Raw genomic sequence first — 17004 nt, 5'->3', positions numbered from 1 at the left:
TCCAACTTTCCATGTATCCAATCTCAAGAAATGTTTAGCTGACGAGAACCTCCACATACCACTTGATGAAGTTCAAGTTGATGAGTCTATGCATTTCGTTGAGAAGCCTGTTGAGATTATGGATCGCGAGGTAAAGCAAACCAAGCGCAGTCGCATCCCTATTGTCAAAGTTCGTTGGCAGTCCAAGCGCGGAGCCGAGTTCACTTGGGAAAGGGAAGATCAGATGAAGATCAAGTACCCGCACCTTTTCTCTGCGCATCCTACATCGAGATAAATTTCGGGACGAAATTTCTTAAAGTAGGGAAGACTGTGACAACTGCCCAATCCGACCCGACCCAGGTACCCGTTTTCGAATCCGATTCTTTTTATGATTTAAAATTTGATTATTAATCTTTGTAATTTCAACATTAAATAAATCATATATATATATATATATATATATATATATATATATATATATATATATTTTTATATTACTTACTAATAATAATAATTTCTCTTGTCGCCGTCCCGCCCTTTTTTTCTCTCTTGTCGCCGTCCCGCCCCTTTGCTTAACCCTTAAGCCTTGAACCCCTTTTTCTCTTAACTCTTTGCTTGTCCTTTGGTTCTTCCCGCCTAAGGATGTCTGCGCAGCTCCACGCGCCAGACTCCTTACAAGGAAGCCTGCGCGAAGACCAACTGTTCCTGCGATACGCGAGACGAACTGTTCCCACATCGCGGTAAGAATGGTAGTTCTTCCTGCGGCACGCGAAGGATTATAGTTCTTCCCGCGGCGCGCTAAGAATTATAGTTCTTCCCGCGACGCGCTAAGGATTGTAGTTCTTCCCGCGACGCGCTAAGGATTGTAGTTCTTCCCGCGGCGCGCTAAGAATTATAGTTCTTCCCGCGGCGCGCTAAGAATTTTAGTTCTTCTCGCGGCGCGCTAAGGATTGTTCTCTGTCTGCCTTCGCCCTCGCGCGCGCTCGAGTCTTCTCGCGCTAGACCTTAAGTCTTTTCTTCAGTTTAGGTCAGCCTGTATGCTTTTGAAATATCTTATCCTTTGTATGAGCAGTGTAGGTCAGTTCCGACATCTGTCCGAAAAGCCACTTTCGGCGCAGCATGCGCACCAATCCTATTGGTTGACAGAAAAAGTGACTGACATAATCTTTTGAAATCTTCTTTTGCATGCCTTGAACAGTGCTTTATCTGACACCTCCCATGCTTTGATCTGTAACCTGTCAGCTTTTCCCCATCCCCCTGCAGCTGCCGGCATATCTTTTAATATCTTTTGCTTTTGCTTTTGTTTTCTTGTGCTTTTTAATATCTTTTGCTTGATTTGATAAGATCTTTTTCCCCTTTTCAAGGGATTGTGTTCCCTTGGGTTTTTCCTATAAATAAAGCTATTTTCTTGTCTATTAACACTACACACACTACACTCCCCAAAAATCTCTCCTTTGCTCTCTGCCCTAGTTCCTCAGCAGCTCCAACCCCTCTCTTTGCCTCCGTCTTCTCTTCTATTCTGCCCAGAATCTCGGTAATAATAAATATATATATTTTGTTTTAATTTGTCTAACAAAAATCGATACTTACTGCATATATTCAAGACATAAAAACCAATCGTTAAACCAATAAACTTTTATTTATAGGTTAACTTGTGCTTGTTTAAAAGTTGGTTCTTGCATTATCTTTCATCGCACCGTTTACAAGTGAGTAATCTCGTACTTAATCCCCTTTTATTTTTAACGTTTTGGGATGTTCATGTGTTCGTACAACTTGAGTCTTAAACTTGTTTATGAAATTTTGTAAGGCCCCGAACCCGGTAGCCCTACTTTAGCGTCGGATTTACTCATAAACACAGTTCTTCAAATCAGAGTTTATTAAAACTTTTCGCGGAATATAAAACATCAATCATTTGTTACAAAACGTTAAACCTTTTCTTTGATACCATAACACAAAACTTTATATTTTAAACATCTTTACTTCTTTCTTCAGATGCCAGCCGTTCAATCCATGCCGTGTGTCATCCTCATGCTAACTCTGTAATCAGCTCACCTGCGTGCATACTAAAAGTCAGCTACGCTGAGTGAGTTCTAGTTAATCAAACGCCATACAATACATACACATACATACATATCCGTAGATACATATCCATACTTTACTAGTTACCCTTCTGTTCTACTTACATACTTGCTACCATACATACATACATATCTACAGTCACTAACCTCAGTCTACCGAGAGTACGTTCATAGTTCACCGTCTATACCTGTACTCAAGGTCGTGAACACGTACAAAGGTCCGCAGTCCTTACCTATGTTCACCCTTTATGGTACGTGCAAGGTCCGCAGTCCTTCCCTATACCATCCTACATCCACAACACGTACAAGGTCCACAGTCCTCCCCTATGTTGCAACCTAAACCATAGCACGTACGAGGTCCGCAGTCCTCCCCTATGCTACCACAATACAACTACAGCACGTATAAGGTCCACAGTCCTTTCCTATGCTGATGCCTATCTATAATACGTATAAGGTCCGCAGTCCTTAACTACGTTGTCGTCTATTATCTGTAACACGTATAAGGACCACCGTCCCTATCTACGTTTACATATATCATCTACTTTACGTATAAGGCCCGCAGTCCTTAACTACGTTTACATCTATCATCTACTTTACGTATAAGGCCCGCAGTCTTTAACTACGCCATCACCAGCCGAGTCTATGTCCGACAAAAGCTAGAGGGATTTGCCATCCTAACTTACTATGTCGAACGTAGAACTCACATACCATTCGTGTACCTGTATACACCTACTTCACATATACAATAATTACATCATAGCATAAGAACACCCTAGGCGTTCTTTACATCATTCATTTAACAACCATACCTCTTGTCGATACGTGCAATATCCGAAGATCGTTCACGCCCCGACAAGTATTCATTTGTAATGTTCATACATCTTCGATGTATAATATTCGTACCTTTATTTTTGACCTGACAGTACGCGCAATATCCGAAGATCGTTCGCGTACCGACAAGCAACCATTCATATCCATCACATATATCACATATGGCATACACTTATCACTTAGGATAAATGTATTAACAACACATCGAGTATGCACACAGCCCCGAAAACATAACACATAAATGGGGCTAGAAACTCACCTGAATACTGTTACGCTCTCCGTTAATAGTTATTCCCTTCTTGAGCTGTGCACGGCTAACTGTATAATATTTACACGTATCAATTAGCTACTACTACTTATGTTGCGTTTCTATCTTTATATGACCCACAACGAACGGGGGTCCGGGGGCAGCGCCCCTGGTAGCGGGGTTCTAGGGGCGGCAGCCCCTAGCGGGGTCCAAGGGGCAGAGCCCCTGGCTGGGGTTAAGCTGCCAGGTCAGCTTGGAAAAATTTTATTTTCGATAACTGCCTTAACACATTTTCCATTAGGTTTTTAATTTATTTTATAAACGAACTTCACTTCAGGCGAAGTTAAACCTTAGGCGAACTTGGCTTCAGGCGAAGTTATACCTTAGGCGAACTTGGCTTCAGGCGAAGTTAAACCTTAGGCGAACTTGGCTTCAGGCGAAGTTATACCTTAGGCGAACTTGGCTTCAGGCGAAGTTAAACCTTAGGCGAACTTGGCTTCAGGCGAAGTTATACCTTAGGCGAACTTGGCTTCAGGCGAAGTTAAACCTTAGGCGAACTTGGCTTCAGGCGAAGTTAAACCTTAGGCGAACTTGGCTTCAGGCGAAGTTATACCTTAGGCGAACTTGGCTTCAGGCGAAGTTAAACCTTAGGCGAACTTGGCTTCAGGCGAAGTTATACCTTAGGCGAACTTGGCTTCAGGCGAAGTTAAACCTTAGGCGAACTTGGCTTCAGGCGAAGTTATACCTTAGGCGAACTTGGCTTCAGGCGAAGTTAAACCTTAGGCGAACTTGGCTTCAGGCGAAGTTATACCTTAGGCGAACTTGGCTTCAGGCGAAGTTAAACCTTAGGCGAACTTGGCTTCAGGCGAAGTTATACCTTAGGCGAACTTGGCTTCAGGCGAAGTTATACCTTAGGCGAACTTGGCCGTAGGCGAAGTTATACCTTAGGCGAAGTTACGCTTGAAGGCGAAGTTCATCAGGCGAACTTGATCTTGCAGGCGAAGTTGTCGCGCTGCAGATCTGTTTGCCCATAACTCCTTCGTTTCTTAGCCAAATAACTCGATTTTGGTACCCACGGAACCGTATGATCGGCGCCTACAAACCCCAACCATCAAATCGGCCTAAAATCGACGTTTTAGGGGTCCGATTTGGGCAGTTGGGTTTCGGGTCCGGTTAACCCATCCAATCCTAACCATTTTCAGTAATAATAGCTTTGTTAGATTAGTTCTTACCTTACCAACTCAGATCTATCAGCAAATCTCGGGTCTCGGCTTCGAATCTAGATCGGTTAGAATGTGTGTGTTTTGAGGGTGTAAGGAGTGTGTGTTAGGGAGTTTGGTGAGAAATGAGATATTTTGGGATTTTGGGGGTATTTATATCCCTGAAATCCCATTCTCATTTAACCTATCTCAATTAACCCAAGTCCATAACCCACTTCCATTACCCGACACTAGCCCGACCCATACCAACTCCTATTCTTTTATTTATTTCCTGATAACCCGAGTAAACTTCCCATCTATTAATAAGTAATATAATTAATATTACCTTTGAAATTTCGGGATGTTACAAATTTATGTGCGCAAAACCCCATGTGTTATGGACGTTTACTTGGCTGTTTATTTGTATGTGTGAATCATTAACCGCTTTGTTCGGCCTATTCCGAAGTTTTCATGGATCCATTAGATGAACACGGGAGACCTATCGTTTACGGTTTTCTTGTTTTATTTACACATGCACGTATGATTATCGTTTTTGTGCTCGATTGGGAGCACGGATTGAACTATGAGCTATGATCTATTTAGGCTTGATCACAATCTGATTACACCCTATGTTAAACCCCAGTTAAGCACATGTTGCGCGCAGTGTTTGTTGTTATCTATTTATATCTATTAAACTTGATTTCTCACCGACACGCAAGTGTTGACGTTTTATTTTAACACATGTTCAGGTTTGCTGTAGCTGCTTTTGGGAATCTCAAGGACACGTAGGATGTTTTCTTTTTCTTTGGACCTAGATTAAAATGTAACAAGACAAATTATGTTATTTGAATATTTTGAGTTATGTTATGATTTATGTTACTTTACGTTTCGTGTTCTGCGCGTGCGCAATGAAAATGTATTTATTAAATATTGACACCCAAATAGTGTCATGAGTAATGAAACAATACGTGGCGCCCCGATGTATAATCCGCCATCGGTCGGGGTGTTACAGAAATGGCCAGGGTCACCACAATTATAGCAAGCCCGCATTTGTTTAACGGGTTAGACATACGGCACGGGTCAACGATTCGGTTGAGCAGCCCGTGGGGAAGCCGCTATGGTGGTTTTGCGACAAGTGGTACTAAAATGTCTGAAACGGTGACAACAGTTACATTGACGGCAAGAGGAATTAGCTGGGTGGTGTCGAAGGCAAGTGTTGCAAAGAGGATGGAGTCCATTATAAGGTTTCTTGAAAGGTGGTGCAGGGTTGGCTTAGGGTTGAGGTGCGGCTTGTTGGGTTAGCGCGTAGTTCTTGCGCTTTCTTTCGCGGTGATGGGTGGAAGAGTAAGCGGGTTTGGATGGTCCGGGCTTGGTTTCTTTTGGTTCAGCAACAGGTTTATCGATCGGTTTCTTGGATGATTACACTGCCAAAGTCCCGGCTTTGACATGGTTGTTGGTTAATGTTGCGGCTAGATTGATCGCATCGCCAAGTTCTTTAGGCGAACTACTGAAAACACTGCCTTGGATTTGTCTCGGTAGTCCCCTAATGTACTTTTCGATGGCACGCGAATCAGGGGTAACGAGATGTGGTACCAACACACTCAGCTCGTTGAAACGAGCGGTGTAAGCGGAGTGTTCACCACCTTTTTACTTAAGGTTCCAAAACTCAGCCTGCAAATTCATTAGCTCATTCGGAGGACAAAACTGTTGAGTCATGAGATCCTTCAATTCGTTCCATGGCAAGGCCATGGCAGCTTCAGCACCGCGGGTTGACTTTTCCTTTACCCACCATGTAAGAGCGCCTTTCTCAAACATACCTGTAGCGAATCGGGTTCGCTTATCATCAAGACATTCAATTTGGTAAAACACGCTTTCCATCTTTTCGTACCACTGAAATAGGGCAGTGGCACCTTGAGTTCCATCAAAGTTGGTAGGCTTGGCATCGGTAAAGTTCTTATAGGTCACAACGGGAGCTGAAGGCATGGGAGGAGCAGGGTTAGCATTAGCCATGATGTTCTGGTGCATCTGGGTCATGATATTTGGTAGGACCGCAGTTAGTTGTTTGGTGATCTGAGCAGTCATCTTACGCCTGGAAGTTCCAGATGAACGACGCTTAGGGTGTCGGGAAGACATTCTGCGAACAAGGTGACGAAAATCATGAGACTCGGAATAGTGCATGATATATATAAAGAAAATAAATATTTTGTAGGACTCTTATGTTCCAAAAATTTCAAAAATAAATCGAACCAAAAGCTGGGTATTCGTGTATCACCACGACTTGACAGACTTTCGGTTAAAACACATTGTAAAACATAGAGGGTCGGAGTCACACGTTGCATGAACCACCATGACTTGTGTAACATCCTAAGGGATGCAACCATATCCTTATCACAAAGAGGACATGATCACGGTTGAAAACATAAAGTGGTGACTCGTATGGCGTTTGAGTGGTACATTTTGGCCTAATAAGTTTCATGCCCTTCCCGAACTCTCTAGGTAAAAAACCGAGTCCAACGTCTGATTGGATATATGCGCATTGCTTATCCTTAGGTTTCATGAACCTTGGTGTCAAGATTTCGGGAAACAAGCACGTCCCCCTTCCAGTTACTACATACCTGCCACGACGAATCATCTTTATGCAGAAGAATTATCGGAACACCCAAACGAAACTTGTTTGTAAATCCTTTGAATATTTTGATTTTTAGGCCTAAGCCTTGGACTTGTGGGTGCGTTTGTGTTCATGCGGCGGAAACGAATTAAGCAATAAGGTTATAATAGTAAGTGCGTTCAAACAATCAAATAAAGGCCCACATAATTTTCTAATCATGCAACCTAAACAATTTAAACAATTAAGCTATAACTAAACTAGAACGCTACGTCTAATGCCCTATCTTATAGCCACGGCTCTGATACCAATCTGTAACACCCCGGCTTAAGCGGAAACGCCCGAGTGTGACGTACAAATTGTTCAAACACACGTGACACTGTTTGGTGACCATAATAATATTATTTCATTAATAAGCCAAATAACACAAGTTCAAATAAGAATACAAAAACAAATGTCTCGTTTATTGAATATCCTAGGTATTCTAAGCGTCTTCTAGTCATTCATCCTCTAATCTCGGTACCTGTAACATATGTATAAAATACGGTCAGCTATAAATATAGCTGGTGAGATTTTCACAGTTTAAATACTACGTAAAATCCATACAATTCCATGAAAACTTGTTAAAAGCACATAAAGGTTCTTTACACTCAATGCAATGGACCTGAGTGTAAAGAACAAACGAAGGTCCTTTCCAGTTGGGGCTACCAACGTACTCGGATGATGAGGTCCATTTTCCACTCGATAAAAATGGACCTGAGTGCAAAGGGGGCGTATGATCATACTTAATGAGACAACCACTTGAATTCCACGTATATAACATTTAAACAAATAAGCACACAAGTCCATGATTGAATTGTAGTTTGTAACTAATCGACGTACTAATACTTGAATTTTATAATGGATACATATACTACCCCAAAACAATAAAACATTTAAAAAGGGGTTATGAAAACTCACCTTAGTAATTGAAGTAAAAAGGAATAAGAATAACTCGAAGGCGTCAAAGAAAAACGAAGCGGTCAATCCGTACGAACTATAAATAAGAATAAGCACGAATTTTAACGACTATTCTAACGGGATTTTAAGGTTGAGTAATTTTATGAATAATTTTAGAAGTTAGTTATTATTTTATTATAATTTATTACAAATTTTATGGTTCTTTGATTATTATATTATTATTTATGTTTAACTGTAACTTGTTTATTAATATAAGTAGTTTAACGGCGAGAATATGAAGTTCGAACGTTCAAAATACTTGAACTTTTGTTTATATGTCGAAAACATAATTATTGCATTAACGAAACGATTTTTTTAGGAAATTATAGTTTACGCTTAAGATTATTAACGATTTTTAGTTACGGTCTACAAAAACAAGAAACTTGGTTTTTAAGTATGAAATGGTGAGATATATTTTATAGTTAATTTACATAATTTTTATTTAACTTAAAAAGGTTTTTATAAAATTATTTTGATTTTTAATTGATTAAAAAGGTTAATTAATTATTAATAGGCTGAATTAAATAACAATAAAACAAACATGTCTGACAAGGGTTTCGAACCCGGGTCTTGGTGATGTTAGATCATGTGTTAACCAGCTGAGCTAGACTGTATATTCGTTTTATGTTTGGTTATAAATATTTAAATATAATAACTGTTGTTTGTTGTATTAACGTGTTAACCGGTTGGACTATGAGAAAAATTCAATTTGGATATAAGAAAAATATATATAATAACTTGTTAACTTCATCTTCTTTCTTTGGAAACCCTAGTTTTTCAATTGAAGAATTCGTTCCATGTATGACGCAATGAACATGGGGGTTTTGTTTGACATGCTAAAAACATTAATAATGATATATCAATTACCTATTGACGATGTGTTGTGACCGAAACCCACTTCACCGGAATACAAAACTTTAAACCTTAAAATTATTATTAGTTAGAGAGTTTGAGAGTGAGAGAGAGGTGTGAGCGAGTTTAGTCGTATGTTAGGGTCCTATTTATAGTTGTAATTGGAGCGTGTAAGCGTTGAACGAGTATAACACGTGTTGACCGAAAATCCGGTGATGGTTACGGGATTCGTTTAACGTTTTGGAGCCATTAATAACTTGAATATTGACTGATAATGTCGTCAAAGTTTGTTATGCTAAACGATTGGGTCAATGGACAATATTTAGGGGGTGTTTGCGGTTTTCCGGCGCCGAATCCGGCGGCCGGAGTACTGTTCAGAAAGACGGGGCATGGTGGATGGGTTGGTTTATATTTTTAATAAAATATTATATTTTAAATTCAAATTTCACTTTTGGTCCCTCAACTTTGAATTTATATTAAATATATATTAAACTATAATTACAAAATGAACCTTTAACTTTGAATATTTTATGATTGAATGAGAATTATTATACTTGAATAATTTTCGAGTTTAAATCGATTAGAAATGCGATTTGCTTAAGCGTAAAGCCTTGAGCTTTAATAATTTAACGAAAGTAAGCATAATTCAAATGTCGGGAAAAACTTTTATATTGATAATTAATAAAAATAATACATCGAAATGACCCAATGGGTCGAGTTACGAATCCAAATACAAATACAAACACGAACAAAATCGTCGAATGTCACATTTTGGGTCCAAAAATTGACAAATGTTACATTTATGAACATATAATATGAAGGTAAAAAGATGGCACTAGAACATTTATTGAAAGTTGAGTGACCTAATTGAGCTAAAATTGAAAGTTGAGTGACCTAATTGAGACACATTGAAAATTGAGTGACCTAATTGAGACAAAATTGAAAGTTGAGTGACCTAATTTATACAAAATAAAATATGGGTGACTTAATTGGAACAGACTTGAAACTTGGTTACTATTCTACAAAGTTGTCATCTATATGAGTTGGGTACTTGGGCTTGTTTACACATGAAGTTGATGTGCTAAAAGTAATTATTAGTTTATTAAATAAATAAACGTTAATCCAGACACTAAGTGATAATTCTAGACTCCTAACTTAACTAAAACTACTAACTGGTAAGTGAATCGGTCGACTCTAGTACAGCTAAGTAAGTCCGGTTATCGAACCCACAAGACACTTTTAATTACGTAAACTAACTAATTTAGACTCAACTAATACTGACACGACTATATGTTTATTTGTTTAAGGGGGTTTTTATTAAAATACTAATTTTAAACTATTATTAAAAACTAATTAATAAAAATAAGTAATTTAAACGAAAGACAAGTTTGTTGATTTTAATCAGATGATAATGAAAAACTACCTAGGCTAGAATCCCCTAAGTTTCAGTTGTTAATTAACTGAAAAAATATTTAGTTATGGAAATGGGATCACAAAATAGACGCTTAAAAGAAAACCTGAACAGGACCCCTGACCCTTCTCAAGAAGAAACCTGTGGTTTCCCAATTGTACCATAACGATAAATAAATCCCAAATCAATCACAACGTCAACATAGCTTCATCATATGCCCAAGTAGTTTATAAACTCTAGCCAAACATTGCAAAATTAAACAAAACAAACTTGGAAGAATTCATGGTGAAAATAATGGAAGACGAAAGAAAAGAAAAGATAAAACCCGTGATCTTCGTCTTCAAACAACAAGCACTTCACCGGATGATTCTCCACCTTCAAAGCCACCAAAATTGACAATCCTAAGCGTTGGAAAACTCCAAATTCATCTGGCTCCTTCAAGGTATCATTACTGTATTTATATAGACTTTCAAGGCCCAAAACATACAATAATCGTAGAAGATTCTGGAACAGGAAGCCCGAGGCGCCGCACAGCGACAAGGGCTATCCCCCGTCGTGCGGCGCGGCGTGTAGAAGGGTGGGTGCGGGGCCGGTCTAGTCCGGTTCAATCCTGGTTCGGTCCGGTTTGGCTTGTTTTTTCTTGTTTTTCGCTACGATCAAGTTCCGGGACCTATGATATATAAATATGTTAGTAATATACAAATTTTAATAAAAACCAATCAAAGACTAATAAAATATTATATAAACTATACTAGCATTATATCAGAAGTCATGGGTAATGGGCTAATGACTTTGACACTTGCACATGAATGAATGAGTTACGGTCAAAATTACTGAATTATATTAAATTTGATTTTATATAAATATATATGGCTTTTTTAGGGGTCGGTTTCTAAATTTCATTAAAGGCCAGCACTGGCTTAAAAATTTTAATGCGGGGCGATTGAAAATTTTTATGTCAGGGGTGGGGGGCCTCGAGATTTTAATATATATATGATACTAAAACACATTTAAGGTGGGCGGCCGCCCCCTTGAAGACACAATAAATTTGTCCCTGGTGGTGGCCCACCATACCTTGTTTGGCTCTGGTATGCAGCCACAAATCTTGCTCATGGACTTTTTGCCTCCTCAAGTCTGACTATCTTCACATAGATTTGGATGGGACACCCAGGCGTTAGGGGTGCTCTTAATCTTTTGTATAATGAAGACTTATGAGAAGTGTATTGAATTTAAGTATTTTACTACCCGTCTCATCATGGATATGTTATTCAATCTATTCATTCATTTCATGATACAATTGGGAAACCTTTAGGTGTTCCTTAGGTAAATGAAAAGTGCAAGATATGACAGATAGACATGTTTTATCCATGGGTTTTCATTCTAAAATTAAGAATGCTTTATTGAACTTAAAAGTATTAACATCATTTAACATTTGATATTTGTAATATGATTTCTGAAATATTAACGCATATCAGTTTTTCTATATGAGATGTTAGATATTACTTATACTTTCTTTGTTTTTTTATCAAATTATCCATGATACCCACTTTCTCATTCTAAAACTTGAAGCCTTGTTTTGATTGTATCCAACGACATTGTAACCAACAACAATACCCCACTTGCCATAGCGGCACTGGCGGCCTGCAACGCCTTCACCGACCACCGTCTTCATCTTTCTTTTAATGATGAATAACACGATCCCAAACTGCAACATAGAAATGGTGAATATGACTTCCCACCTAAGTCCTAACCACTTGAAAAATATGGACCCATATAAAATTTTACACTTTTTAAATAGTCCATTGGAATTAAAATATTGATAAAAATATCTAAAATCGTATATATGTATTTATTCTAGATTTTGAGATACATATTATCTAATAGTTAACGTTATTGGTAATTTTTAATCGTCCAATACAAACAACAAACTGTCATCTTAGATAAGTCAACGTATTTTATTTTCAAATCCATTTATCAAGTATGAGGAAGTAATTAACAAGTCATCATAATATAATTTGCGAAAGCCACTTGACTCAAGACTCGAAGAGTAAAGACAACATGTCGGATATTAATATTCTTTATTTTTTCAAGTTTAAACTCTTAATCCCAAGTGGATTAAGGTGTTGTTTGTTTTTTAAGAGGTAAAATGTCTGCGGTCTGCGGATCATATCTGCAGACATCTGCAACAGAAGAGATGGACCAAACCTCTGCAGTCTGCAATAAGAAGACTGTTTGTTTTTTAACATCTGCAGACTTGTAAAATAAACATAAATTTAAATAAACTGATTTTTTTAAACTTATTAAATATATTGAACAATTCAAAGAGGGTGTATATATATATTTTATAACATTATCATACTCCGGTAAACAAACTTTAAAATCAAATTCCTTAGAAAATCACTAATCAAGAACAACAATTAATATAAAAAAATACCACAACTATAACTATCAAACCATAATTATATTAATAGTTGATTCTCTTTACTCGGCCTCTCATGGCCAGCCTTCTGACGACCGACTTAGTGATTCCGGAGATGGGGAGATTGACAGAGATGGAGTTTCCGACACCGGTGGAGAGATCGTCGGAGATGGACTAAACCGGCTGGTGGAGAAGAAGTAAAGGGAACAGGAGGTGGATAAGAGGCTGTCGGAGGTGGGGTTGGAGGTGGTGGCGAGGGCTGGAGTCGTGGTCGAAGCAGCGGTGGCCGGATTGTCGTAGCGGAGGCTAGGCAGCTGGCTGGCGGCGCGGTTGTTGTGAGGGGGGACAGTCGATTGGGCGGCGACTATGGAGTGGTGGTGGCTGAGGTGTGGTGGAGGAGAGGGAAGAGTGAAGGTGGGAGATTAGGGTTTGAAGAAAAGAAAATATAATAGTGAATGGTGTGAGAAGAGGTTCAAAGAGATAAGAAGTGGAAGAACCATGTCTACACCAAGAAGATGGCACGCAGACGTTTTTTTAATGAAATGTCTTCAGAAAAACAAACAGTCTTCAAGGCTAAAGATCTGCGCGTGATCTGCACGACGTAGACATAAAAGGTCCTGAAGATCTTCTCACAGAAAACAAACACAACCTAAAATACCCGTAAATTATAAAATAGGAATGATAATAAAAAAAGAACATATTTATTTATTACAATTGGTTCATTAATATAAATTTGTTGAGCTATCAGTCTTGTCATGATTGAGATATGAACTATGTATTGAGATTATTATATATATAACACATAAGTTTATTCTTTTATTAGTTTATATAACTCAATTGCTTTAAATAGTAGTTTAAACTTTTTAAAAGAATAAAGAAAATAAATCATACAAATGGTAATCACTGACTCTATACTAGATAAACTATTTGTGTAATTTACTTTAGAAATAAGAGGTTGTTTGGTTCATTCAGATCTGAATGAATCAGATCTGAATAAGCCTTTGTCCTATCCAGCAACATCATAAGTCTGAATAATTCAGACTTAATTTTAAATATTCAGATGTTTTTTTGTCTGAAACCAAACAGTACATAAGTGTGTACGCTTATGTGGCACTTAATTTGCTTTAACATTATATAAGTGCATACCCTTAAATCCTTAATGTGTGTGTTGAGTTCTATCATCTATGCTTAATTTATATATATATTTTTTTTTCACGATATGTTAATAGTTAAGATTTTTTGTCCAGAAACCGATGATTGATTTCCCATTTTTGACCTTTGAGTTAACCTTAAACTAGTATATTACTATGTCGTAAATCATTAGATTCTTAGAACATGCTTTATCATATAGTTATCTTAAAATATACTAAATGTTACAATGTATAGTTTTTAGATACACCTTCAAAGATATGTTAAGGCGGTCCAATTCATGAATAAAATGTACCAATCTATTTTGCATTATAGCTTACTATTTGACATTGTTTTAAAGTTAAGAATGTTTTATAGAAGTCACAAAAGTATTAACATTTGATTTCTATTTCCCTAATATTAATTAACAAATCTCCATTATATTCTCCCATACCTTTTTAGTTACCGCCTCCGTTGTTGCTAGCAAATACCATTATTTGGTTCTTCCAAATCATTTATGCTGGAGATCCGATCTTTTTATTTTCTTGAATATTTTCCGTGTCTTTGATAAATAGTATTTTTGTTTTAATCCACTATAACCCAAATCAACTCACTCTAATGCAAATAAGAAATAAAGAGAAAATTAAAAAAAACTTTTAAGATTAATAATATTGCACTTGATTGTAAGAGATTAAATAAAGATATGTACAACATCCTACACTAAATCACCCCAAAGTGTTAATAGCAACATGACCACCTAAATATTTATCATCAATCTTGGTCATTAACATTGATTAACTCTATATTTAACAACACCATCCCCAAATCATTGAAGAGACCCACAAGAATCTTGATTTTTAGTAGACAATTTCTTGAGGAACTCATAAGTAGTAACCATGATAGTTGTAGACATTGACACTGAAACCCATCTAGGACCCAATCCTCTATAACATGCACTCAATCCACCTTCATTGATCAACTTCCTTAATGTTTGCCTTAAACCCACCTTCCCATTATACCCTTCACCATCTAAAACTTGAAGCCTTGTCTTAATTGTATCCAATGGCATTGTCACTATCACCGAAACCCCACTCGCCATGGCGGCACTGGCGGCCTGCACCCCCACCACCGCCTTCAAATCCGGCTTAAACCCACCCCCACCCCCACCACCATGTTCATATTTCTTCAAATGTGAACTAACACGATCCCAAATGGCCCGATGAGCCAACGAATAAGACGCCCACCAAACCGCATTCGACGGGGCGTACGTGACAATCGAAAGCCCAAACCCTCGGTACAACCCACGAAACCCGTCTTTACAAACAATTTGTCTAAAAGCATCAATGCCACCATTGTATTTAAACCCATCTTTCACACCTTGAACCATTAACCGCTGGCTCACGACATCAATAGGCGTCCACACGACTTGTGCAGCCATGGCCGCACTCACGCCCGCTGCAGCATTCGCAACTGCAGCCGCTTTCGCCTCAGAAAACCCCAGATTAACCGTCGCATAACCGACACTACTCTTGGTTATCTCAAGAGCACCCATGTAAAGCGATCTAGCCGGAATGGTGCCCATTAATGAAGTCCCAAACCCTCTATAAAACCCTCTAAAACCATCATGTTTCAAAATCAATACCGCCATTTTCAAACACGGGGTCTCTTTAACCACCACTTGTTGTCGTGTTTTCAACACGACGGTCGGGTATAACGTGCCGGATACACCCGAAAACAAGGCGGCACCGAGGAAGAAAAACTTGGATTTGTCAAGCATCTCCCAATTAACATCACCCGGGAGGTGGATTTCGGTTCGGGATTCATTCTCCGCCATCCCCAAACTCATATTCGTGCGACTAATTAACTCAAAACCCTAAAAATATTAATAAAAGATAAAAAAATTTCGTTGAGGAGTTTCAACAAACACCTGGTGTGCGAGTGAGTCGAACAACAAAATCAGTGAGTTACTGATTGAATTGATGAAATGAAATAACCCAATCAGTGAATTACTAATTAACTCAAAACCCTGAAATTTTTGTATTTGAGGAATTTTAACAAACACCTGGTGTGCGAGCCAACTCAGTGAATTAGTGATTGAAATAATGAAATTAATTAAGCAAGCATAATCTTTGACGTAATACACAATGATCTTTGTGAGTTACCAACAACAAATTTGGTGGTGGGTAAGATAGTGAGATGGGTAATTGGAAGGACAATTTGATCGAAGGATAGAGAGAGGAAATGGATTGGATTGGATTGGATGGAATCGAATTGGATTGAGATTGGGATATTAATATTAATATTAATATTAATATTAATAGTAATAGTAACAGAAAATGGTGGAACACTGTCTTTGTGTGTGTGTGTGTGGGGTTAGGAGTTGATGGATTTATTTTCAGGACGAGGTTTTTTCTATTAACACGTGTTTTTGGTTAACATTCGGATGGGAGTCAGAATGAGGCCGGTTAAAGTGTATGCAAATCGGATTTTTCTAAATACCCGGTTCTAGGTATGAAATCTGGTTCGAGTATTGGAAAGTCGAGTATTGGAAAGTCGGCTATAGACTGGGTATTTAAATACATTATTTTCTTAGGGTACAGATTCGGTTTTTAAGGAGCTGCACTTTTTTGAAGTTATTTTTCAGGTAATTTTGGGTATTTAAAAAAACCCGGTTTCGGGTATTGAAAAAACGCCCGGTTCCCGTTTTCGGGTACAAATTGGATCTGATTCCGGGTACAGGTTTTGGTATTGAAATGCATACCCTATTTGTATCCTAGGTGTATGGTCGGGTACGTGTTCAGGTAGTAAAAACCCGAGTATAAAAAAAAAACCAGATTCCGGATTTTCTTTCCAAGTCCACTTTGGGGTTTTTGTGCACTTCTGTGTATGGGCACAATATATGTACATATTTACCATGAGTAGGGCTGGCATATCGTGTACTATACACGATACGACACAAATACAAAACATGTATACATGTGCATAACACGAAAACTTATCGTAAATGTTTGTCAAACACGAACACGAACCTGCTAATACGAGGTGCACATGATCAGGCAGTGGGTGTGCCGCTTAGGGGTGTTCAGCGATCGGTTTAAAACCGCGAAACCGCCCAAGCCGGTCATCGGTTTGGCTTCGCGGTCGGTTTTTTTTTTTACATTTGGTCGGTCGGCTTCAAAATTTTCAAACCGTAATGAACGGTTTGGCTTGCGGTTTTTATTAAAAACCAGCCGTAAAAAACCGGACCGGACCGTAG

General features: G+C 38.3%; 1 protein-coding gene across 1 annotated transcript; it reads right to left on the bottom strand.

Moving 5' to 3' along the window:
• Nucleotides 1-14554: 14554 nt before the first annotated feature.
• On the bottom strand, nucleotides 14555-15787 carry LOC143580728 (uncharacterized). The gene has a single exon (XM_077063673.1). The coding sequence runs from the start codon at nucleotides 15592-15594 to the stop codon at nucleotides 14575-14577; it is 1020 nt and encodes a 339-aa protein (XP_076919788.1). The 5' UTR covers nucleotides 15595-15787; the 3' UTR covers nucleotides 14555-14574.
• Nucleotides 15788-17004: the final 1217 nt, after the last annotated feature.

Source organism: Bidens hawaiensis, unplaced genomic scaffold, assembly GCF_021521415.1.
Source record: "Bidens hawaiensis isolate Kalapana, Puna unplaced genomic scaffold, B.hawaiensis_p1.1 tig00030565_1, whole genome shotgun sequence".
Lineage (NCBI taxonomy): Eukaryota > Viridiplantae > Streptophyta > Magnoliopsida > Asterales > Asteraceae > Bidens > Bidens hawaiensis.
This window is presented reverse-complemented; position numbering and strand designations above follow the sequence as displayed.